The sequence below is a fragment of the Lemur catta genome, chromosome 5 (assembly GCF_020740605.2).
Source record: "Lemur catta isolate mLemCat1 chromosome 5, mLemCat1.pri, whole genome shotgun sequence".
Taxonomy (NCBI): domain Eukaryota; kingdom Metazoa; phylum Chordata; class Mammalia; order Primates; family Lemuridae; genus Lemur; species Lemur catta.
The window spans coordinates 11,472,017-11,496,910 of NC_059132.1; the positions used below are offsets into that span (position 1 = coordinate 11,472,017).

Below are 24,894 nucleotides of genomic sequence, written 5' to 3' on the forward strand. Positions count from 1 at the left end.
TTGCATTTATTAAGTAAGAAGTAGTAAGTTTTCCCTTATTTTTTTAACAAAGCAGGGATCTGAGAGTTCAGGCTCTCTCAGATGGCCTGGGTCTGAGTCCTGGGTCTAGCACTTACAAGCTGGGTGACCTCTGGCATGTTACACAACCTCTCAAAGCCTTAGCGCTCTTGTCTGTAAGTGGGGATAAGAATAGGAACTGACACCTCAGGAGGTTGTGAGGATTAAATGAGTTAATCCTTGTAAAGTAATTAGCCCATTTCTGGGACAAGGCAAGCGTTCCTTGAAAGGTTGCTGTCGATCTTGCTGTTGATCACAGTTTCTGATAGTTGAGCGCCTGTGTTACTACCCAAAGCCTGAGTTAGTCCAATTCAGCCCAGAGCAGAGACATTGGCATTATTCCATTTAATCCACAACAGTTTCTTTTTGTAAGGCTATGACATTTTGGTTAGCTTGTAGAGCCCAACACTTTTAAATATACCAAAAATAGCTTGCAGATGCCCAGTGGTTGTATAATGCAAACCAGTCACTGCTCGTAGAGGGTGTGGCTCAGACGACAGACTCTAAGAACTTGGCTAGCCGAGCTGGTATCCCCCAAGCTGCACTTTGTTCCCTGTGGACAAAGCCCTGGAGGGGAATGCAGACACCTTCCTGAAGCACCCAGACTTCTGTACTCCGGAGCGGCTGTCTCTGTGCCTTGGGTCCTGGTTCCCTGAACAGCATCACTTGAGATGGTATCTGGTGTGCTTTGAACTGGAGAGGAGCTGGCTCCTCCCCTGCTTACTCCTCCCCCTTCACACCCATGCTGACCACTTGAGCTCCCCTGGGACCCCGGTCCTGGTCCTTTTGATCTCATTCCCCCCACCCCCACCCCAGCACTGCAGGTTTTTCAGCACTTTGACAACATGACTATCTTTGGAAGGTTACATCACCCTCCAACTTCACCCAAAAGGGCTTCCAGGGCTGTAGAGGTTTGCAGCTGAGAGGGTTTTTTACTAAAAAGGAGACGGGAACAGGGAGGAGGGTGGGGTGGTAGGGTTAAGGGGAGGTTGAAAAAACAAACCAAGGAACAAAAATAGACTTTGTTCTGAAATCCCCTGGCTGCTGCTGGAAGTCTATCTTGCCAGCACATCTCTACAGTGACCAGCATTTAAGGAAAGTTTGACAAACAGTGCTGATCACCCTGGCCTGTTCACACTGCGGAAACGATTTTCCAATCTTCCACAGTGATGGGCCAGTGGCTTAACCTCTCCAAGCTTCAGTTTCTTTACCTGTACAACAATGCCACCCATCCAGAGTACCAGCAAGGGTAACTGAGATAACACATGTAGTTAGCACAGTTCTAGGTATGAGCATTCCGTAGAAGGGATCGGGTATTATTAAGGAGACAGACTTTTCAGGAATGCTGTGTGTGACTGGAACCCCAATCACAAAATTATAAATTATTTCAAATGGCAACAAAAATATCACTAGACACAAAGCAGTTTCTGGGGTATTGATAATATTCTATTTCACCAGCTGGATGCTGGTTATACAAATGTATTCACTTTGTGAAATTCATTGTATCCTTATGATAACAACACTTTTTTTTAATATGTGTTACATTTTAATTTTAAATAAGACTCTTTAAAAGAGATGGGCAATGGGAATGCAATCATTTCTGGTTCTGATTCCTTCTTCCACCTGTTGAAGACGTTGGAATGACAGGGCAGGAACAGGACTCGTTTCACCACCATGAAGGCCCTTTAATTCGCTGCAGGTGCCAGACCCAGGCTGCACTTGCAAAGCCAACTTGCTTTCAGCCATATGGACAGCCAATTCCCAGCTCTGCGCTTTGTGCCAGCAGGTGAAGTTGCTGACATCCCAGAGACATGGAACCAACCACTAGTTACCTTTTATTCGCTCTTTGGCTGCTAAGCATGGATGCAAATCATCATTCCTTTTACATGTGGGAAGCTTTCATGCCAGATGTAATCGTCACCTTAAGCAAACTGATGGGCATAATGCCTATAAAAAGCCCATTCAACCTCGTATCCATATGGCCAATATTTTGTAGGACTCAAAACGTAATATGAAATGAGGGAGTAAGTGGAAATTCTCTGAGATTCACACTGATTAAGAAAGGAATTGGAAATTTAACACTCCTACTGAATAGCTGTGAAGGACACTCTAACTTGTGTTATTTTTAGAAAGATTAGGGATGAGAAGTAACCATCCCCTTACATTCCTTTCTAATTTTCTCACGGGCTCTTGAGCTAGGGTCAGGCAGAAGTGGTCTTTGAAACAAATGTCCCAATACTGCTATCTGGTATTCTTAGGTTCTCACCACCTTTCGGCGATGTGTATTCCTATGTTGTGTATGCACATGGCTCAGGAAGCTGGGCCAAACACAAAGACTCCAAATGCAAAATGAGTGGCAGGCCACCGCAAGGCTGAGGGAACTGTGAAGACAGGAGGCTCCTGGAAGATGCTATTAAGAATTGAGTCCTCACTGCTCCTGTCTCCCTCTCCTTACACCCCACCCTCCACCTTCACCCCCGGCAACTTACCTCCTCTGGTCTGCTCAGTACATGGCCTTCTGGGCCAGTTATCCCCATCTCCAACATGCGGGTTTGCTCCTAGAATGAGAAAAGAAGAGGAACAGCTGTTAGGTAAGCTCAGCTGAGATTTGGAAAAATGACACTAGGATGTTCTGATCTAAAGATGTACTCAAGGAGAAAAAGGAATAAAAATGTGTATGTTGAACAAACGTATTAATTCTATATTTGGAGTTGCAATATAGGGTAGTCTTAATTAAGAGGTGGAGAAAAGCATTTAAGGGTGAGTTGCTTTTATTAAAAGGAAGATTTATTAGTGTATACCTTTTTTGTCTGCCTTACCCATCAAAGTCATACCAGGTCACTTATTCTTCATCTCTTTCAGACCCATTTACCTCTGAAACTATACTTGCTTAACTCGTTTCTTTATTCATGCATGCACTTTAAACTCATTCATTCTACAAAATGTATTGAGTATCTGCTTCATGCTAAGCTCTGGGGTTAGTACTTGAATTAAAGCAATGTGGCCCCTGACCTCATGGAGCTTACAGTTTAGAGCTATGTTTCCCAAAGCATGGGTTGCCCACCAACTACATCAGAATCACCTGAGCTGATTTTGTAGCAATACAGATTTATGGTTCTATTCTAGCCTACCAAATCCAAAGATGTGAGGTTGAATCCTAACAACCCATAATTTAATAAATCTCTCAGAGGGTTTTATGCTTTAAATCTATGGCTTAAATGAATGGATTCAGAATTTAACCAGACAAATAATGTCTCTAAACAGCATTACCTAAGTTGGCGTTTTGGTCAAATTCTATTTAACCAAGTTGTGGACAGAAACACCTCGTGGCTGATGGCTAAACTCCTAAGATGCTGGTTAGCTTTCTGGAAAAAGCAGGTGGCCGGGTGGTGAACACATACATGCACTAATTGGAATTGGCAGAAATCCTAAATCACCATATCTGCAGTTTGATTGGCTTTCACTCTCAAATTACTAAGGCTAGTTCCTATGAACCTCTGTACCAGCAAGCCTGGCCCGGTGGCCTGGGAGTATTTTGGTAAAGTGGGAGACGCAGGAGAGATGGTGAATGGCACAAAGCCTTGTCTCACTCTGAAACTATGAGGTGTTCAGAAAGGAAAGGATTCTTACCATCTGGAAAAGAAGACCATTTTGGTTTTTGTTTTTAATAATACAAATTTCTAAAAGAGGAGTAGGAAAGAAAATGCATACACTATATAAGCAACCACTATCTCCAGCTCTACAGAATTTAAAAAAAAGTCAGAGGTTGAATTTTCCAGCAAAGCACCCCTACTTTTCATTCTCACTGCTCTCGCTTATTGAAACTTGAACTGAATTAAATTTCTTCCAAACTCTAGTGAGTGTCCACTCTAAACTGCCTCAGGTCATACAAGGGTTACGGTCTCCAACTAAAGCATCTTCCGTCTTATACAACACTCTCAATTCTGTCTTGTGCAAGTGTGCCAGGACAATGCAGAGGACAAAGTTAGCTCAAGCAGTGGTTTCCAAACACATTCAAATCATCAAGCCACATTTTCAAAATACTCTTGCCTAGACCTAGTGAATCAGAATTTCTGGAAGTAGTAAAATCTAGTGATTTTAATGCATTGTTCGTGTTGGGAAGACCTATTCTAAAGCCATGGTGTCCCTACAGCTGGAAGGTTAAGAATGATATGTAAAGCCCCATGGATGCTACCTTACATGGGGGTGGGGGGGTAGCAGTGGGCACTTTGTGGCACCCATCACAGCTACAAGTACATCATCATTTGTGTCATGGCACAACTGTGACTTGTTCCATGAAGAAAGGGACCCTGCCTTTTTCATCTTCCCTAAGACTTGGGAAAACATCCCTATACTTGAGTATAGGTGCTCAACAAATAATTGTTAAACGAATGACTAAAGATTCTGTACTCTCGGACTGTCTCATCAACTTGTGATTTTTGAAAACTGCCCTTGTTTGTACTTGAAGGGAAAGATTTCTTCTCTTTAGTCAATTTTAGCAAGAAACTCTGAGTACAGCAGCTGCCTTCATTTAGAAATGTGATAAAATCTTTCAGCTCAAGCTGAATTTAATAAACACACACAAGAAACTCATCCAAATGGAAAAATGCCGTTATTCTTTTCCCGACTGAGAACAGTCTTCCCAAGGTAAGGAAAGGGTGGGGGTTGGGGGAGGAGCGGGACCAGAGAAACTTCTGCGCTAAGGAGCCACAAGAGGAAAGAAGCTGAGAAAAGGGTCTTTGAGTTGGGGTCCATTTGCCTCTACAGGGGCTAGAATTAAGTGGCAGGGATTTTGGTTTCCAGGGTAGCTGAAGGCAGGACCGAGACCTCTGGCTGCTGCCCTGAAAACGTGGAGAAGGGGGAGGATTGCAATTTTAACACCACCAGGACGCCTCCCATGGGAGCAAGCATGTGGGCCCTGTATGGAAAACGATTTCATTATCTCTGGGTGTGTGGGGGACGTGGCCAAAGGCACTGTCAGGGGCCTGACTAATTAGCCTCGTTGGTCACAGTGAGAGGAAACTGCATGCTTAGCTGACCTCCTCCACCAGCGAGACAACACACACAGTCTGAAATCATCACAGCTGGAGCCCTGCACTGCTGGGGTGCTGCCTCCCCGGGGGGCCCTGTGGCTGGGCTCGGGGAACAAGGGACCCAGATGCACCATCTCTGGGCAAAGATGCCCACTGAGGCACATCGCCTTAGGGGCCAAGATTTGGTTCTCCCAGTTATTCTCTGGGACCCGTGGGCCAATGACCTAATCCTTCTGAGCCTTGATGTTCTCATCTATAAAACAGGGAGGATGATGGCGTCCTTAAAGGGTCGGGAGAAGATTAAATGGGAATATACTAATGCGACGAGTGTTGGCCTATACGTTCTTCCCATAGCCCCTCTGACCACACTCACCAAACCCCGGAGCACAGCACAAGCATTTGTGAGCTATGGAATGCATCTGTTCTGGCTCACCTCAACAGTCTGGTGCCTGGCACAAAGTGCTCAGGAAATACTCTTTGAAAGAATGAATAATGGTTTCTCGTTGTTAATGTTATCAAATGGACTGAGGAAGCTCACTCTTCTTTTATGGCTCTCTCCTCCCAGCAGAGGCCAATCCTGAATGTTTCTGAGATAAACAAAACCCTTCCTAAGACACATCTGTGCATCTATTCCATTAAGCAGCCCAGGAGATGGAGAGAGAACTGCTTTCTGCTTCCTTATAAATGACCGATTTGGGCCTTGGGGCTCTGACTTCCATCACTCTTTCCTGGAGTTTCTCAATATGATTTCTAGGAAACCAGTGGGACATCTGATCCCTATGGGACCTAAATTCTTTATTATCTAAGCCTGTGAGTTCCACAGAACTGGATCTGCTTTCTGGCTTCTGAGAAATGCTGCCTTAGGGTTTTCCCGTAGGACAGAGAATGTCACATAGCTTTGACCCATTTCAGAAGACAATCAGGAATGCTGTCCCACAAAATGGCCCAATTTGAAAATCTCTTCCAGGAGGAGGTTTTCCTCCTCTTCCGCCTCTTCTGATTCTCCAGAATGGCCAGATCTCTTCCTGTTTTACACCATCTAGTTCCTCCTTGCTTATCTACATTGCCCCTCTTTTCTTCCTAGACCGTGAGGTTCTTTAGGGCAGGTTCTAGCGTCAGCAGGGTACTTAGGACAGTGCCTTACACATATTGAGAGCTCAAGCAACACTGAAGAAATGAGGAAACAAATTGGGTGCAGACCCAAGTCTGTGCAGAAAGCACACTCCAGCGAGCTGCATGGTGTTTACCTGGGCAATGATATCCCCATTCTCGGCATGAACTTGAGCAATGGCCCCCAGCTCTCCCAGGCAGGTGAAGATCTCATAGAGCTGAAATAGAAATGATTCTTTGTCACCTTTCCAAGCCACTTTTAGCAACTTCACACAAGGGCCAATTACTACAGCCAAAGCTAAAACAAATGGGGCAAACCAGAGGAAATACGTGACTCGGGTAGAAATATAGACTAAAATATGCATGAACAAAGAAAAGTGCTAATCCAAAAAAAACTCTAAGAAATTTTGTCTGTATAAAGAACCTATCATGTCTCTTAGGCAGACAGGACAAATACATAACAAAGTACTACCAACCCCTCTCCTCTGCCTCTAGTACACATTTTCAATGGAATTATTTTCCCATTGAGCTGAGACAGAGCTTCAGAATCCTCAAGAAGTGTTCCAGAAAGCCACTACAGCCCGGCCAGAAGTTAATATGAAAGCTGAAACTCTTATCTCTTAACCTCTCAAGATAGACATAACTTTACTTCCTAACCAGGAGACATACGAATTAATTTCTTATATTTCCTCTGAATACCTAACCTTTGTCTAAAACAAACACATGCCAGGAATTTCTTAGGAAGAGAGTAGAGCCAAGCTGGTATTTGTAGTAACAAATAGCAGAAAAGCCGTTCTGATCTTGCAGGGTGGAGAACCTCACATTTGAGCTTCTGAGGGGGTTGAAGCTTGTGCAGTGGATGGAGATTTAGGCATGCCCTCCCTCTTACCCTTTTAAGAAAGCTGCTGCCAGTGGAAATTCTAGCTCCCTGTCTGCCTTGCCACAGGCACTCTGCCTGGTACCTTATTTAAAATGTAGCGTGAACTACAAGGGCTTCAAGAAGCACTCTGGCCCAGCAGTCTCCCACAGTGACCACAGTGACTCAGGTTACAAGGGCCAAGGTCATCAACAACAATAGGAAACCCATCCAGATACCCCAAACTACACAGCAAATGGGCTGTTACCTCTGTGTTGGACACTTGATACAAATCCTTATAGGCCATGTAAACCATGAAGGAGTTAACTCCTGCAAAAGATGGAAGAGAGGAAGAATAGGAGAAAGACAACATTATCACAATCGCCCTTCATCCATTCCTCCCACTTCCATCGCCCATGGGACCCAAGCACATTACCCAGGCTACTGTCTACAATAAAGCAGATGCTTCGCATTCTTCAAGAACATTTTACTATGCCCACCCCTACCCAATAAGGTCAACAATTCCTAGGTGATGGCATAGAAAAATGGTCTCTTCTTCTGCACCTCTTTCTCACCTCTCCCTCTAGTATTCCCCAGCCCAGAAGGTCCACAAACTTTGATACTACTCAAGGCAGTAAATATAACTGAGAATCACTCTAGCACACTGGTCGTGTTCACACAGTGGGGGGTTGCACCCATGGAATCCACCACATACTAGTTCAGTAAGTTTAGGATACTTAACCTCTCTGGGCCTTGGTTTCCTTATCTGCAAAATTGAAGAATAACAATACCTCACTTCACAAGGTGGTCATGAACATTAAAGGAGGTAACACATACAGAGCTCTTAGCACTAGGCCTGGTGCATATTTGGTCTCCACTAATAGATTTCCTAGGATCTGTTTCTTTTATTGTTTGACGAATGCCTGCTCTGCACTAGGCCTGTGCAGAGAACTAAGATGCACACCCTGTCCTCAGAGAATGGACAGAGCTAATGGGTAGAAGGCAAGTTTCACCTTGTGCTTAGACATCTAAAGTCATAAGAGTTATAAGGAAAGAGCTATGTAATTTTCACCCAAAATAAACTATTAATATAGTGATTTACAGAAATAGGTGGGACTGGGGAATAGAGAATCATTTTAAGGAAAGGAGGATAATTTTGGTCTCTAACCATTAGGGCTATCTCAGCCCACAGTGTTTCAGGCCAAAAGTGGGTTGTAATCTGAGAACTTCCCTGCCCAGAGTGGTTCAACTCAGGGCAGTTTTTCCCAACACTACCCTTCCCAAAAGCCTCTGTGTCATCTGTGTAACGACCCAGGCCCTTTGATAGGGAAGTGGATGTTAAAGCCATTCAATTTTCTACTCCAGGTGAGGTGCCCAGTGTAGAAGAAAATAAAAATACAGAAAAAAGGGAAGAAGTTAATGTCACACTTTGTGTCAGGACTGGGCAGGGCTTGTGGGTTAAGCAGGGAGATGGAAAGAAAAGCTTGTCTTCTGAGGGGTCATCCTTTCCCCTCCAAACCCAGGTGCACTCTGTTCCACTGAACTCCTGGCCTTTCTGTCTAGACTACTCATTTGATAAGAGTTCTTGCATCTTGTGGCGTTTTTTCTATTGCTCTTCATGGGCCTGCTTCCTTTTGCCTTGGAAGGTCAGCAATGGCCATTATTCACACTTCCCTGAGTCCCCCAGGCCACCTTACAATGCTGGGCACATTGCACCTATGTGTACCTGTATGGGGCGGGGGTGAAATATCTGATGATCAAAATGTAGAAAGAAGCAGAGAACAGAAGAATCTAAGACAATAGAACCTAAATCATGTACTCACTGAAAGGACACACACACACACACACACACACACACACAGAGTTTTCTCACCCTAAGCTCCTAGCCTGTATAACACATCCTTGCTCTTGGGAATGTCTTAGCCTTTTCCGAGGATGCCATTGTTATATTATAGTAATGGTTTGATCTCTGGAGTAAAAATTATAGGGGTTAAAAATCCCTGATGTCATATTAACTAGCCACATGACCTTATATAAGTAAGTTAAAATTTCCTAAGCAGTTTCTTCCTCTGCAAAATGGGCAGTAATGCATGGAGGTGAAGAGTATAGACTTCGGATAGATCTACAGCTTCCTAACTCTGTGACCCTGGGCTACTTTTGCTGAGTCTAAGTTTCTCCAGCTGCAAAGTGGAGATAGGAATAACAATCCCTATCTCATGGGGATCCTATAAGGAGTCAGACTGCATACGTAAAGTGCCTGAAATCTAGCGGTATCCCTACATCCAGTATTTACGCTCAAGGTTCCAGGCCCCAAGCAAGGGAAAGTGACTCAAATGAGTGGATGGTGCTGGAAAGATAGGCAAGGAGAAACCAAGGAAGGAGGGAGGAGGGTATGTCTGGGCTCACCTTTGTCCTTGATGAGGTTCTGCACTTCCTGCTTGACGCTGTCGTTCCAGTGGGTGATGTCCACGTGCAAAGCGTAGTCACAGCAGCTCTTCCCGTCAGCCCACTCTCGCCACTTCTCATAGGCCTCAGTCAGGCTGGACTCGGGCTCAGGCACCACGTGGTCAACTGAATGACAGAGGCTCCAGATGGGTAACTCACAGACACGGCCTTTGCTCCCGTCTACTCAGGCCTGCTCCTGCTTGCTTAGCTGTGACTACACAATCTCTGCCTGCTAAGCATGGAATTAACCTGGTAGTTTCAAGGATCCTGATGATTTAAATGTCACTTAGCTATGTGATTTGGGACAAATTACTAGCTCCTCTAAACCTCAGTTTTCTCTCCTTAAAATGAGTGCCCAGTAGACTGGGGATGGGGTATAACAGTGCCTTCCTTCTGAGTTTGCTGTAACATTAAATGGGAAAATGGGCCAGGCACAGTGGCTCACACCTGTAATCCTAGCACTTTAGGAGGCTCGGGCAGGAGGATGGGTTGAGCCCAGGAATTCAAGACTAGCCTGAGCAAGAGGAGACCCAGTGTCTATGAAAAATACAAAAATTAGCTGGGTGTGGTGATGTGTGCCTATAGTCCCAGCTACTTGGAAGGCTGAGGCAGGAGGATCACTTGAGCCCAGGAGTTTGAGGCTACAATGAGCTGTGATCACGCCACTGCACTCTAGCCCCAGGCGATGAAAATAAATAAATAAATACATACATACGTACAAATGGGAAAATGCATGGAAAGTGCTTTGCCTGATGCCTGGTTCATAGCAAGTACTCGATAAATGTTAGCTATCAATGAGTGCCTACTATGCGCTGTTATGACTAGTGCTGGGGGGCGGTCACTGCTAGTGATAAAAGTCAGGCTGTCTTCCAAGGGTGGAAGGAGTGGTGTTAAGATTATGTCAGGTGCAAGACATGGAGGTCCTCTGCTTATTGCCACAGGGAAGAGCTGGCATCAGTTAAGGGAACCTGACTCTCAGGCTCACGGGTCTTATTTCCATGAAACTTTTTGTTAAGAATCTGGTTTCCTTGAGGCCTAAACTTGTTCTTTCATCGACAATGATGGATGATATTTTAAAAAATAATAGTATCTATATAGTTCGTGAGGATAAGGCAAAAGTTACACTTTCATAGTTCCTCTGGGAAGTTAAGGCAATGTGTGAATTGGTACCACTTTCCTGAGCACAATTTTGAAATAGACATCAAAAACCTGGACATTTTTCATACCTTAACCCAGGAATTATTCCCATAATTTTTCCTACAAATATAAATGAGGCTGTCCACAAAATTTTAGTTCTGAGGATGTTTGCCATTGCAAACATTATTTATATATACTTACATGTGAAAAACTGGAAACAAGTGAAATCTTTAACAATAGGGAAATTGGGTTAAATACATAAGTCAGATGCTTTCATGAAATGAATGACTAGAAATTCATTTTAAATGTGTGGTAGAATAAAAGCAAATGAATGGAAAGATATGCATGACATCCATGACATGTTATTTAGTGAAAATGGCAGGCTAAAATCCAGTTAAGTGCACACACTATACTATTATCCTATTTTTGTTAAACAGGAAAAAAAATATGTGCAGAATATATAGCCAAAATCTAACAGTGATGTGGGATTATGAGGTTTCTATCACATCTCCAGGGTTTCTAACTTATCTACGAAGGACATGAAGGCTTTGGTGGTTCTTTGCATGCTTTACTGTCCTGTCACTGGGAACTCTGACTTTCCTCCTGCTCTTTCTCTGAGGTGGAAGACCAAGCATAATGTGAATCCCAAGGATACTGAACAGGTCCAACTCCTTGCCTTGGTGGCAGAAAGCCAAGCCAAGGTCGCTCATTTCCGCTACCTTCTCACAAGGCAGCCCAAGTGCACTCATCAGAAAGCAAATGTGTGGAGCTACATTACTAATGTCTGGAGCGCCACCAGGGCTTTCGTGGGCTGGCAGCTGCGGAAAAGTCAGCTGGCTTCCCCTCCTTCAGCTACAGAAAAGCTTGGTTCTCCCGGAATTGCACCTTTTATGGCCTTGATGCAATTTTCCTGACCTTCCACACCGAACTAGTTGAAGCTGAACCCTGCTGGTGCTCCCGACAAAAGGGCATAACAGACAGCGGCTGATTCAACATCTCAGGCTGTACTGTGCTCTCTGGTGGACGTAAACGGTGTGAAAATAAACAGTGCTCTGGCTTGACCAAGTTTGGGGCCAGCACTGGGATGGGACCCAATTCATTGGGATTCCTTTGGGACAGGAAAGACTGCCCTGGAATGCTATCGGTCAGTAACCCAATGGCATGCAACTCCCTAGGTTTCTTCGGAATTGCAATAGTTACTAGAAAAAAATAAATAAATAAATAAAAAGTAAAAAACAGGAGAAGCCACTGCCACAGCTTTGCCTAATCTTAAAGAGGAATTGGTCAAAATACGGTACAGACCAGGTAGCACTAAATGCCACTGAAGCCCACTAAATTCCCAAGAACTGAGTCTCCACTCTCACTCTCTGGGGTACTCCTGAGCCCCGTTCACAGTGGTCTGCCGTGCACTCCGCCCCCTACTCCCTCAGACCCAAGCTGACAGTTTTGAAATAACTTTTTGTCCACTCTCCACAACTTTTTAAAAAGTCCACTTTCCTCAGTGACTAGCCCAGAGATGACATTTCCAGATTCCCCACCCACTGCAAGAGCCAGCTCCTGCTGCTGCGAAGGCAGACCGGACAGGACAGCTGCTTCCATGGCCAAGAGCCTCATGGATCTCCTCTGTGCAGTCTCGGGGAGCTGCCCATTTCCTGCTTTTCTCAGCCCCATTAGGCAGAAAGTCTACAAACGTAATTGAGGGAAGTGTACAAGTTACCATGAGAGAGCACTGTGGTTAACATATTCACTGAACACACACCTCTGGGGCACAGGAGTGTGTAAAATCTGAAGACTTACTGATCATGGTGGTGCCACCTGCTAAGGCCGCCTTGGTCCCTTGGAAGAAGTCATCCACTGTGGTCATTCCCTTGTATGGCATCTGGAAGTGAGTGTGGACGTCGATGCCTCCAGGGATCACCATCTTCCCATTGGCTTCGATGGTCTTCACTCCTCCAGGGACAATCAGATTGTCTCCAATTTGCCTGGAGAGACAGTGAAACACAAGGTAATTGAAAAGAGCAACTTCCATCATAAATGTAGTGTTACAAGGATTTTAAACAGTGTTACTAATATTTGCCAAAGTAATTTTTCCAAGTGACTCACAAGTTTATCTATAAACAAAGATATATATACACAGAAAACAATTTTATAGACACAGAACAATCTGATATGTCATTTGGTGGGACCAAGTGTCCTGGCTTAGTACTGTAACCCCAGTGGTTTGACAATATCTAGAATATAGTATGTGTGATAAGTATTTTTAAAAAATAAGTGTTTTTATTATTCCTTTCATTCTGTTCTTTATCTGAGTTAAGGGGTAAGGAATAACATTTGGAGAAGGATCTAAATAGTGGAAAATGATGAACTATTAAGAGAGACCGAAGGAAGTAATGAATCATTTAAAGAACAGGTGTGGGAACTTAGGTACCTTCTAAGCGGATTCATCTGTGCTCCTAAGAAAAAAGGCTTCTGTCTGGGTCATTTCCCACCTCAGTCTTCACTCCCAATTCCACCCTTTCCTGAAAATTTATCAGCCAATCATAGCTGACAGCAGATTGACAAGGAGGAAGTCAAAGATGCAGATGCCTCCAGTACCAGCTGCTTTTATGTGGTCAGTGTCCCAGTAAAAGCTTTAAGCCAAGGAACGTGATTACAACAAGCTCTACCAGACACAGCTTCACCAGGAAGCTTCAGAGCATCTCAGGGAAGAACAAGGGGGAGACTCAGGTGGAAATTAAACCAATGAGGACCTCAAAGGCACACCTTACAAAGAAAGTGACAAATAGAACTAGTTCCTACACCATTCATGCAGCATTGCTTGGTTAATATGTGAAATCACATTCTTGATTAAGACAGCTGGTCAAACCTGTTCACTGTGGATTCCAGGTAGACCTCGGATTCATAAGTCTCTATATTACCATTAAACATCTCCTACCTTGGGGATATGTGTACCCCAGTGCCAGTGGCATGAGTACTTTCCCCTTTTGTTTGGCCAAGAAATACACTCTCTTGGGACAATAAGCAGTCCACCACTGGCCTGCCAAAATTCTGCAACCAAAATAAAGTATTCCTGACATCTCTAAGAGCTCAACTTTACCACATCACCGCTGGGACTTTCCAGAGCCACCACATTTCAAAACACACTATGGAAACCTCTGATCATAATTCCATTTGAGTCCAGACACTGGCCAGTTCTGCTCCCATTTTTCTCCCTCGCTGGTTTTCCTCTAGGGGAAATGGAGAACCAAGGGCATGAAGAATTGCCTGGCCTATGTGGGTGTTCATGTATGTGTGTTTTCAGCCATTTCAACAACTAGCTTAATACTGAGTCTGAAACAGAAATGCCTTCCCTCTCTTTCTCCAGTGCACAGATCAATGTGACAGTCACCCTTGAAGGCTCAGCTTCCATCTCCTGTCCTTCGTCAAGCTTCTACTGACAGCCAAGTCTAATAATTAAGAATGTGGCTGTGCTCTGGATGTGGGCTCTCTGGATTCACAGTCTTGGCTCTGCCAGTTACTAGCTCCATGACCTTGGCCAAGTTACTTAACCTCACCATGACTCAATTCTTTCATCTGTAAAATATAATGAAGATGCCTCTTCCATAGGGTTGTTGTGTAGATTACATATGAATTTATGTTAAGCCAACAGAATTGTTAGGCACCAAAGAATTCAATAAATATCCGCTATCATAATTAATAACCAGTATTCTTTCTCCTCTGAATCTCATCTATTCTATTACTTTAATACTTGATATTGCCTCTACCTAATAATGTTAGGTCCTTTGCACATATACAGTTATTGCAGTTCCCCTAAAAGACTGTAAGGTCCCCAGGGGAAGACAGAATGATGATTTGGCACAGCCTGAGCCCAGTGCATTACATGACTGCATGGTACACAGGAAGCACTCCATAAATATTCACAGACAGACCAACAACTATATAACAGTGGGAGGAAATTATTTCTGTTCTTCTGCTCTGTGTGTGTTAAGAGTGTTGTTGGTGATACACTAAATCTCAGGATTGGATGAAGATCTCATTTATTCAGCCTTCTCTTTACCACCAACATACACATCTGATGGTTAAAGTCCTTCTGTAACACCCTTGGCAAGTGGCCTTCCGGTCTCTAATAGAGATGGCAGAAATGATTCACTTGCATATTCAACTCTGGTAGTGGATGCCTAAAGCACTGTGTGATCCATTCGTGATGCCTACCATGAGTTCTGAGATGAGGAGAAAGCACTTGATACTGAATTTTTCCCATCTCTGCAAATCACTAAATAAGGGGACTTGCTACCTCCAAATAGAACCATCTCTATATAATTTTTTAGTAATAGAAAAATGTAAAATCAATTGTGGCTTATATTTTGAAGAAATTATTGGTTTATATTGTTTGGCTTGCCTATAATTTCCATTTCTCTTACTTCTAATATGAAAAAGTAATGGTGTAAATTGGCAAGGCAACTATGAACAAATATGTTCATTCTTATATTTGTTCATGCATTCATTCATTCACTCACTCATTTTTTCAATGTATTTGACTAATATGTTGACCTTTAGCAAGTTATTTACACTCTCTGTGCCTCTTTCTCCTCATCTGAGAAAAGAAAGTAATAACAGTATGGTACTTAATTCATAGCGTTGCTGGCTGGTTGAATGAGATAAAACGTGTAAAATATTTAACACAGTGCCTGGCACATACTACACACTTAATAAAAGGTAGTTCTTGTCAAATCTTTATGTGCTGAGTGCTGAGTTAGGTGTTAGGGATAGGGAGATGAACAAGATATGATCTTTGCTCTCAAGGGGGCCAAAGAGTGTCAGAATTGCTATGACTGAGAAGAGCTCAGGGTGTTTTGAGAGCACACAGAGGGAGAAGCTAGCCTAGACTTGAGACCCGGTAAAGAACATCTGCCTGCATAAAATTCTATCTAAGCCAAGTTTTCAAAGATAAGTAAGAGAGCCCCTATAAACCAAAATCTTAAACTAGCCAATAAAGTTCAATAATATAAAAATAAAATGGAATGGGGCCACAGGTGGCTAATAAGATGGGTTGGTTACACAAGTCCCACAAAACCACTTATCAGTGTGGTGGTGTACTTTGCTTTATGTGGTGTAAGATTGTGAAAATCACACCCTCTGTGTAAGGAACCTACACATAAAAGTTATCTGGCTGTACTGCCTATAGGCATCCAATAGCAAAACATTTTATAAAGTAATTATACATCCCTAATAAATCTATTTGGAAATCTTTTCTGAAATGCATGTCATCCTATCTGTGTCCTGCCCATCTAAGTCCTACCCTCATGTCAAGGTTCAGTTTTAATACCCTTTCCACTCCAAAATCTTACCTCTAAATGTATTTCTCCTTTCTGTGTACTTCTAAATCATTTACCCTAATTTCAACTCCTTTGATATCTATTACACAAGACCTAACATATTTAGGGTGCTGTAATTTGTGCACATTTTTCAGTATCCTTAAGGACAGTGGCCACTTTTCCATGACCCACAGAGTACCTCTCTAGACAGCTTGTGCAAAGAGGCCCTCAGTATCATTCTGTTGATTGAATTCAGATTTTTCACTTCAGTCATGAAATCCAAGTTTCTTTCTGGGCTGCTAATGAAGAAAAAGGAAGTACAAAAAGATAAAGAGAAGGGTTCTATATACATACTTGATTAAGCCATCTTCCATGTAAATATCGGCATAAAAGGATTGATCATCGTTGACGATTCTGCCTCCCTTGATAAGGAGACGGTCACTCTAGAAAAGAAGGAAAACATGAGTCATTTTCACAGCTGGGACTTCAGAGAAGAGTGATCTGCTAAGGTTTCCCAATTCATTCTTTTAGAGCTCTAGGAGAAACACATTTACTGAAGACATCTGTGTGCTCATGCAATCAACATTTGAACTAGGTGTACTTATTTGGGGATTCAGTCTTTCTTGTTTACCCCTAATTCAAATTATTCTGGAGTTTTGCTTCTTGCTTTTACAACCTATCAGAGCCACTTGGAAACATAGCTACTCAAGTAAGTGAGACATTCTTTATATTATCTTTTCTGGTCCAGTAGGCACTAAATACTTAAAATGGGATGACATATACTTCAGTACCTAGGACACTGGTACTCTGTTGACACTCACTGGTGATTCTCAAACACAGAATTTAAGATTAGGTATACAGTGAAACAGGCTTTTTAAAAATATTTATAATGACATGAGAACATACTCAGATCATGTTATGTGTAAGATCCAGGATACTTACATATGTATGCACAAATGTACACAAAGTTATGAAATAGAAAACCACTAGATGGAAAAAAACCCCATAGTATCTATAATATTTCACTCATGGTGGATAAATTATGCAGGATTTATATTTGCTTCATTATACTCAGTATTCCTCACATTTCCTGAGTGTACTTCTTTATTGCTTTCGTTATGAGAAAAATAAAGTCTTTTTAAAAATTATAACTTAGATGAAATGTGGGTAAGTGATCCAATTGGAAACAATGCAAACATACTCCAAAGTTATTAACAAAATAAACATACTTTATATATAAGTCAGGAGAGGGATAAATCAGTGTCAGCGCTAGAGATCACAGATTTCATTAAATGAATGGAGCTTAGACTGGAGTACATGGGATGGATATAGGTTTGTGAGGTTTATGGGAACCTGGCTGAGTGGAGCTATAGCATGAATAAACGGTAGACTGGAGTTTGTGATGAATTCAACTTAAGAGACTTCAACTTCATCCATCCATCCATCCATCCGCCCATCCATTGTTTATCCATCCACTCATTCAGCAAATAATTAATACTTATTATTAGGTAGGTGGGGAGAGTATTGTTGTGAATGGATCACAACAGGTCATTTCTTTTATGGAACTTAAAAAGGGAAGTGTGGCAATAAACAAATAAAAGAAGTTAACAAAACAAATAAAACAATGTGAAATGGCATTAAGTGTCACAGAATATAGGGGAACTGGGCTTGTTTAAATAGAGGCTGGAAAAGGTCTTTTCAAGGAAGAGATGTGGCTGGGGGTGGAGAACTGCAGGCAGAAGGAACAGCACGTGGAGAAGTTCTCAGGTAGGAATAAGTTTTGTTTCTTTGAAAACCTGAAAAAGATCAATGTGGAAGGAGCTTAGGGTTCAAGGAAGAAAGTGGAATGAGATGAGGCTGGGGAGGTAGGTGGGCTAATCGTGCTGGGATTGATGAGAGTTTGGGTTGGAATGAAAAGATACTGAGACACATGGAAGGCATGCAAGCAGGGGAGTGAAGACCTGTGTAAAGAAGGCAGCTCTGGATTGCCCTGACCAAGGGGTCAAGGGCAGGAAGAATCCATATTCAGGGCTGACCACGATCATCATTCCCATGATGCCAATTCCCTGGCCCCTGTTTGAGAACACTAGCTTTCAAAGAAGATACAGGGTTTATGGAGAAGGGAGCCCCCCAGACAGGCTGACTCCTGGCTTCACAAATGAAAGGATCAGAAAATGAAAACAAAAGGTAGGGTCCCCCGTGGGATATATGTAGACAATTACCACTTAGCTCCTCCTGCTTCCAAGGTATTGCATAAGAATAGGAATTTCATCATGACATATTGTCAGGGGAAAAGATTTTTAAAAGATATGGATAAATGAGGTGTTTAGAAAAAACCTACATATGTGACAAGGAAGATGTGATAATGAGGTCAGATACAAATACCTGTGATATACAAGCCTCTCATGCTCTGGTCTCTGTCAGGATGTCCATCATCACTGTTATTATATATTGTCTCGTATTTTAAGCAGTGGTAAAACAACAAAACATGCAGTTCTTGTCACATATCAGGCTCTCTGGCCACGAGGTCTTTGCAAAAACGTTCTCTCTGTCTTCTCATATGTTCACCTGGCATCTAGATGCCATCTTCTCCCTTGTTGGGCTCCCAGGCAAAGCGTTTCTCCCCCAAGATGCATCACCTGACTTTCCAGCAAATTTCACCTCCACTACAATTTAGTTTGAACAATTACAATGTTCTACAATAGCTGATTTATTGTTCAATTATCTCCTGACTAGACCAAAGACTCCTTTAGTCCTAGAACAATGTATCTTTTGATGTTTTTACCTTAGTTCCTGGAGCTAAGACAGCTCCAGGACATCCTAGACAGCTGTTATATATTGGTCAAATGAACGGGTAAAGGGTGAGGCTCTGGAGGTTGTATTACATCATTGTATTAATACTCTACCGGCAGGATGGAAAGGCATCTGAGTCGGAAAGTTACATGAAGTGGCCAGAAAATTGGAATTTTAAGGGAAAAAAGAAGGCTAGTGTCATTTTTTTTTTTTAACAGTACTGCAAAATTACACATGGCAGGCCTAGGTCTGCTTCTAAGCTAGTGTGCACATTAGAGAAATACATATTCCCAGTCCCTGCTCCAGGCCACCAGATTTATTTTTTATAAGCTCCATAGATGGCTCTTATGCAGCCATCAGCCAGCCCAGCTCCAAGTCACTGACCAGCACAAGGAATCACTTCCCCACACACAGTTCTGCGTGCCTATGAGGGCAACAAAGCATCTCCAATAGGAGCTTCATAAATAACACTCTTGGTGACTGTAAAAATTCCCCCTCATGGCTCAGTGCTTTTCTGATTTTCCTTATCTTCCCAGCAAAGAGCTGAACTAAACTGGTTTATGGAAATGGGCCAATTTCTGTCTGCACTGACAGTTATGAAATATGACCAGCCTAAGGACATCCGGCTCTGTACCACTGGTATGAACCATCACTTCCGTCAACAAGCATCAGATGTCAGCAAAGGGGCAAAAGCTATCTCAGGCCCTATGTACATCAGGAGATAGACAGTAAGAGAGCTGATCCAAGTGGAATTAACACCCTTGAGATGGTGTCATTGGAAACTCTTCAAATGGTAATTAAATAAACCCTTTCTGGCTCAATAATCAGGAATCTAAACAGAGCTTAAAGATGAATGAATGATAGTCCCGTTGTAGGTTTCAAAGAAGGAAGTAACAAGACCTTTGCTCCATGGGCTATTAACATTATCATTGTTTGTTTTCATCACGCAGAGCAGAAACATCAAATCCTAAACTCACAGAGCTCAAACAAATGCTTCCCCTAGGGGTTCCCCAGTTTGCCCCTCAGGAAAAAAACACTTGATTAATTTTAATTCTTACCATGCATGGGGGATCCACTACAAAGGGCAGCTTAAACAAAGCCGATGACACAGAAGAGTCTGAAAGGCAATTCCTGGGCTTGGCACTGAGGAATGTGAGGGTTGGGTGGGACATAACTACTGACCACTCCCAGGCCATATAAAACCAAACCTTTTTGGACACAAAAACTGTTTCTCTATGAATTCATGGACCAGCCTCATATATTAACACATGCTTGTCTCAAAAACCAGTAAGTTGAACAAACCCACACTTGTGATTAAAAGTCACCCTTGGTGATGAATACAGCTTTGTGGGGCTCCTCACTTTCTGTTCCTGGGAGCTGAGGCTGCCAAGTATCCATTGCCTGATGCCCAGAGGAGGTAAAGTGGTCCTGTTTGGAGCTTAGTAATCTTTCTCGTGTAATGCTGTACATGATATTTCTAGGGCATGCAGGGGGTAATCTGGAGGGTGTCTGGAACCCAAAATGAAGCTACTCAGAGCGGAAGCAACCAGCCAGGGACTCTGCCATAGGCCCTGCATGGTGACCAAGGGCTGATTGTGTCACTGTCTTGCAGCCCAGTGGGGTGCCAGGCATACCAGCTGGCAAGCTTGAGTCCAGCTGGGTTCACCCACTACTGGGAGAATCAGACCAACCACTTAACTAGGCATGTGATCTTGAGTTAGGACTTAACCTCTCAGACCCTCAGTTTTTCATTAGCCCAGAGTGTGGATAATACCTAGTCACCTCACAGGGTGGCTGCCAGGAATGAGAAAGAAAAAGTGTGTGTGTGTGTGTGTGTGTGTGTGTATGTCTGTAATCTAGCACATAGTAAACAACTAATAAGTATTACATTATCCTATTAATATTATTTACAGTGCTTTAAATTTCTTAAAGCCTTAAGAAGTACGTTGGAAAAAGACTATCATTTCCATTTTATAAACGGGGAGATACATACAGAGAGGTGAATGACTTACTCCGAGGGACAGAGTTGATTAATTCCAGCTGGAAGGAAATTCAAGTCTCCCACCTTTTGTCACCACACCGATTTCCCTAGGCCACTGTACCAGGTGTATTTAAACCTTATGACAAATGGCTCTTTCTGACAGGGCCCTCTTCTCTGTTTGATGCTGAATCTGACTGTTCCACTGTTGAAACTGCTGACCAGTTTCTGCGGTAGGTAACTCTAGGAACCCAATAACTTTTAAGTCACTACTTATAAAATCAGTGCATTAAACCTGCCTTTTATGGTCTGAATGTATCAATACAGTTTATAAAGGGATCTAATTTACAATCCAGGGTAGCACGGGCCCTTAATGTTTGATGAAAGTCTAACCCCTTTTTCCTTCACTAGGGTATGATAATGATTAGGAAAATCAACTATAAAAAAATCATAGTTTGTGAGGGACATACAGAAAGAGGACAAAGAGACAGAGGGCAGAGAGAAGACAGAGAGACAGAGAGATGGAGAGGAACAAAGAAAAGAACAAAGGAAGGAAATGAGAAAAGACAGAAAGAGAAGGGGATGAAAAGAGGCAAGGTGGAAGGGAGGAAAGGTGGCAAGGAAAAGGAAAGAAAGAAAGGAAGGGAAGGAGGGAGGGAAGGAGGAAGAGGGGGCAGGGGAATGGACTTAACAACAGGGGATGTTGTTAAGAATGACTGATTCAAACTGGAATAAGGAATGAAAGACAGAATCTTGAACTAAAGCCTATTGGAGATGTTGGTTTCCATTTTAGTTTTCTTCCCCTAGTCTTTCACTTAAAGAACGTAAATTACCACCTCTGTCCATCTGAGGTGATGAGAATATGCCTCCCGGAAAAACCAAAACCCTCCATGGACTTCTTCCCAGTCAATAAAGTCGGTCTGAGAACAGTACTTAGGACACATCTGTTCCATACCCTGCAGACATTCCAGCAGCTCAGAATAAAAACTATAATCCTGTGAAGAGGATACGAAATGAAGAACAAATCTTCCAAAATCAAATATTTTGTTACCTGCATTCACAAAGCACACTCTCTGACCCGCTCAGTGGGGATTCAAAGATGCTTTGAAATCCAGATGAAGGCGCAGGTGGTTATTGAAAATAAATTCCCATTTGGGTAATTAGATTTGACTTCCTAAAAACATTCTCACTCTTAAGAAAACATAAAGATGGATAGACTGCATCGCTGAAATCTCATTTTTCTTCCTCGAGGCAGCAGCACCATTTCAAGAAGAGAGAGGGAACCAGGACTTGAGGCGGTATTCAGGAAAAGATACTGAACAGGCTCTTGGTAGACCACAGTTCTCATTCCAGCTCTGTTATCAAATGTTACCGTGGGTGAGAAACGCAGACACGCGTTTGAATTCTAGCAGTAACACTACCTGTGATTGGATAAGTGACTTCACCTCTCTGGGCTTCGGTTACCTCACCAGTGAACAAGGGGGACAAGGAGACCTTTTTCTGAGGGTGTTGGTAAGGCTCAGGGGACACATCACACATAAAGGGCTGAACTCTTTGCATGTTGTAAATGCTCAATACACGTGATCTATCATCATTTCTATTATATCTTACAATTATAACCAGCCACTGTAAAACTCCTCTCTCACAAATACTCAAGAAGAACTGAACTAAGACTTTGTTAATCAAAATATAACAGCCCTTGCCATAAAGGGAATTCCAGAGACTCCAGGCTCTAGCCAACCCTCAGCAACTGTTCTCAGCTCCTGGCACCAGTAGCCAAGGTCAGCCAAGACTTCTCCGTTTAAGCCCACCCCCACAGGGCAAGTTCCCATGGCCCCTCCAGGTCATTCTTCTTCTGGAAATATGCTCTCATGAGGAGATAACAATCTCCTCTCTTCCAGCAGGAATGGAGAGTGGGCGGCAAGGTCTTAAAACAGCCTCCACACCCACCCTCCCTACTCAATGTATGGATCTGTTTCTAGGACCCTCAATGACAAGCATGCCATTGAGACAGAGAGAAAGAGGAAGAAAGGCCTGGGAGAAAACATTGTGAGGAGCAATGCAGTTTCTTCGCTCTGAGTCTTTATTGAAACTGAGCATAGTTCAACAGCATTGGCAATTCCAAACCTCCGAACTGCTACAGATGAGAGTCTCAAAAAAATTTCTCCTTTCCCTCAACATCTAAACATACTTATGACCACTTAGGTGTGCTAAAAGGAGGTTAGCTTGGGGCACTCCCTTCAAAACATAACACATAGGAAGCACTGTTTTCCAGTCTCTTTATTATCTATGGTTTGGCCCTAGAGAGACACACACAAGGTAGGAAAAGCAGAAATGTGCAGGAAGCAGTAGCCAAGGGCAGTATTAACCAGGGCAGAGTGGCTGCTCTGTCTTCTGAACTGGAGCATCAAAACCAGCTGTGTGCATTCTTCCCTCCCCAGAACTTCATGGTAACCGTTTTAAAGATGTGATTATCAAAGGGCCTGACAAGTGAAGTTGTCTGCCCTGGGTCAGAGTGGACGGGGGAATGAACTGTGGATGGCATCTTAATCCCAGCCCCCAGATATGCTTTCTCAATCTTTAGCAGGGTTCCAGACACAGATAAGCACAAGTGGATCACCAGGCCGGGAGTGAGAGGATGGGAAGGGGAGCATTGGACTAGGGGAGCCCCAGAGTCATTCCGTTCTTAAGCAGGAATGTCAGCTGGGTCTGTGTCACCCAAATCTCAGTTACTGTGTACTACCTGCATGATTTTTGACACATCCTGCTACAAACTATGCTGCTATTTGCTTAAGATTATCTTTGAAGAAATGTATTTTAAAAGAAAACACTATCTTATGCTCATAAATTCTAATCCAGTATCACTTGCCAAAAATAGACACTGGACCTAGGAATGAATACAATGAAAACATCCCTAAATGTTGTCCACATTCCGCTGCCTTCAAGAGTGTTGAGCTCAGATCTGTCATTTTGTTACAAACGAAGATTATCAAGCATCAGGAAAGTGTTAATGAGAAACTAGCACCAAACAGAAACTGTTTCCTTGATCTACTCAGAAGATTTGAAAAACAATTGGAAAGGGGGCAAAATTTCTCCTTGTGTGATTTAATGTTATTTAATGCCCTCTTCCAGAATCACCTAAAACGATCTAATGTACCATTGGGAATTCCACCCCTGCTACCGAAGCCTGGGCCAACATGGGTCCACATGGGCCTGTCAGAAGAAAAAGCAGGGTCCAAAGCAGAGTGGCAGGGACCTCCCAGATATCAGGCAGCACCGCAGAGGGAAAAGATTACTGGGGACTGTGCATCCAGGTCAGAAGATTGAGGGTTTGGGAAGAGAGGCAGGGTGGGGCAGGGTCAAGGGTGAGAACAAACAAGCCTTATAAGAAAGCAGGATATGCCAGAACTGGTAAAAGAAGAAATGTGGCATACCTTTAGCTGGGCTTTTAGTTGGGAAAAATGGAAATGCTGCTGCCTGGGATGAAAACCAGCACTAATATGAGTTTGTGGAACTACCCAGAACCGTAGGTAGCAACCGAGAAAGTCAGGAAGCCAGGGCTGCGTCAGCATCTCTGCCACTAACTTACTGTGTGATTTTAGACAACTAACTTGATCCGTTTTTGTGCCTCAGGTTCTTTGGCCGAGTGAAGGTATCTCTCTCCAAAAACGCCCATTTTCATATCTATAAAGTACAGATAATAATACCTACCCCACAGGGATGTGAGAATTAATGTCATGATGCAAGGTTGGACACTTACAAAAGGCTCCTCACTGGTAAACATTACAAATATTACTTCTACTCCTAGTAGTAGCACTACAACTTCTATTTTATTGCTTTTATTATAGAGATGTACTATTAAAGTCAAATGCAAATTGCAGTACAAACATAAGGTAGCTGTGTATATAAACTGCCTGAGAAATACATTGCTCGGGACCAGACTATAAAGTCCAGTATGGATTAAAGGCAAGAGAGAACTAATTCACACCCCTCTTTGGCCTGCATCTACTTGCCTAACTACAAGCCATGAAGTTCTACATTAGGTGTATGGAGCATCAAAGATGAAACAGTAAGAAAAGTAAGCCAGGAACGCAAATAATAATACAAAGGATAAAACTATAGGAACAATGGAATGATCAGTGGTGACCAGTGGCAAGGGCCAGGGGTGAG

The 24,894-nt window shown here is 42.9% G+C and overlaps 1 protein-coding gene across 2 annotated transcripts in view; it reads right to left on the minus strand.

Annotated features, from left to right (window-relative positions):
- Positions 1–24,894, minus strand: part of DPYSL3 (dihydropyrimidinase like 3) — a 100,303-nt gene that overhangs the window by 15,542 nt on the left and 59,867 nt on the right. For both annotated transcript variants that reach the window (XM_045551142.1, XM_045551143.1), the window contains exons 2-7: positions 16,308–16,396; positions 12,436–12,620; positions 9,463–9,627; positions 7,325–7,386; positions 6,338–6,418; positions 2,547–2,615 (exon numbers count right to left, since the gene is read on the minus strand). In XM_045551142.1, coding sequence (XP_045407098.1) covers positions 2,547–2,615; positions 6,338–6,418; positions 7,325–7,386; positions 9,463–9,627; positions 12,436–12,620; positions 16,308–16,396 — 651 coding nt within the window. The remainder of the gene's footprint in view (positions 1–2,546; positions 2,616–6,337; positions 6,419–7,324; positions 7,387–9,462; positions 9,628–12,435; positions 12,621–16,307; positions 16,397–24,894) is intronic.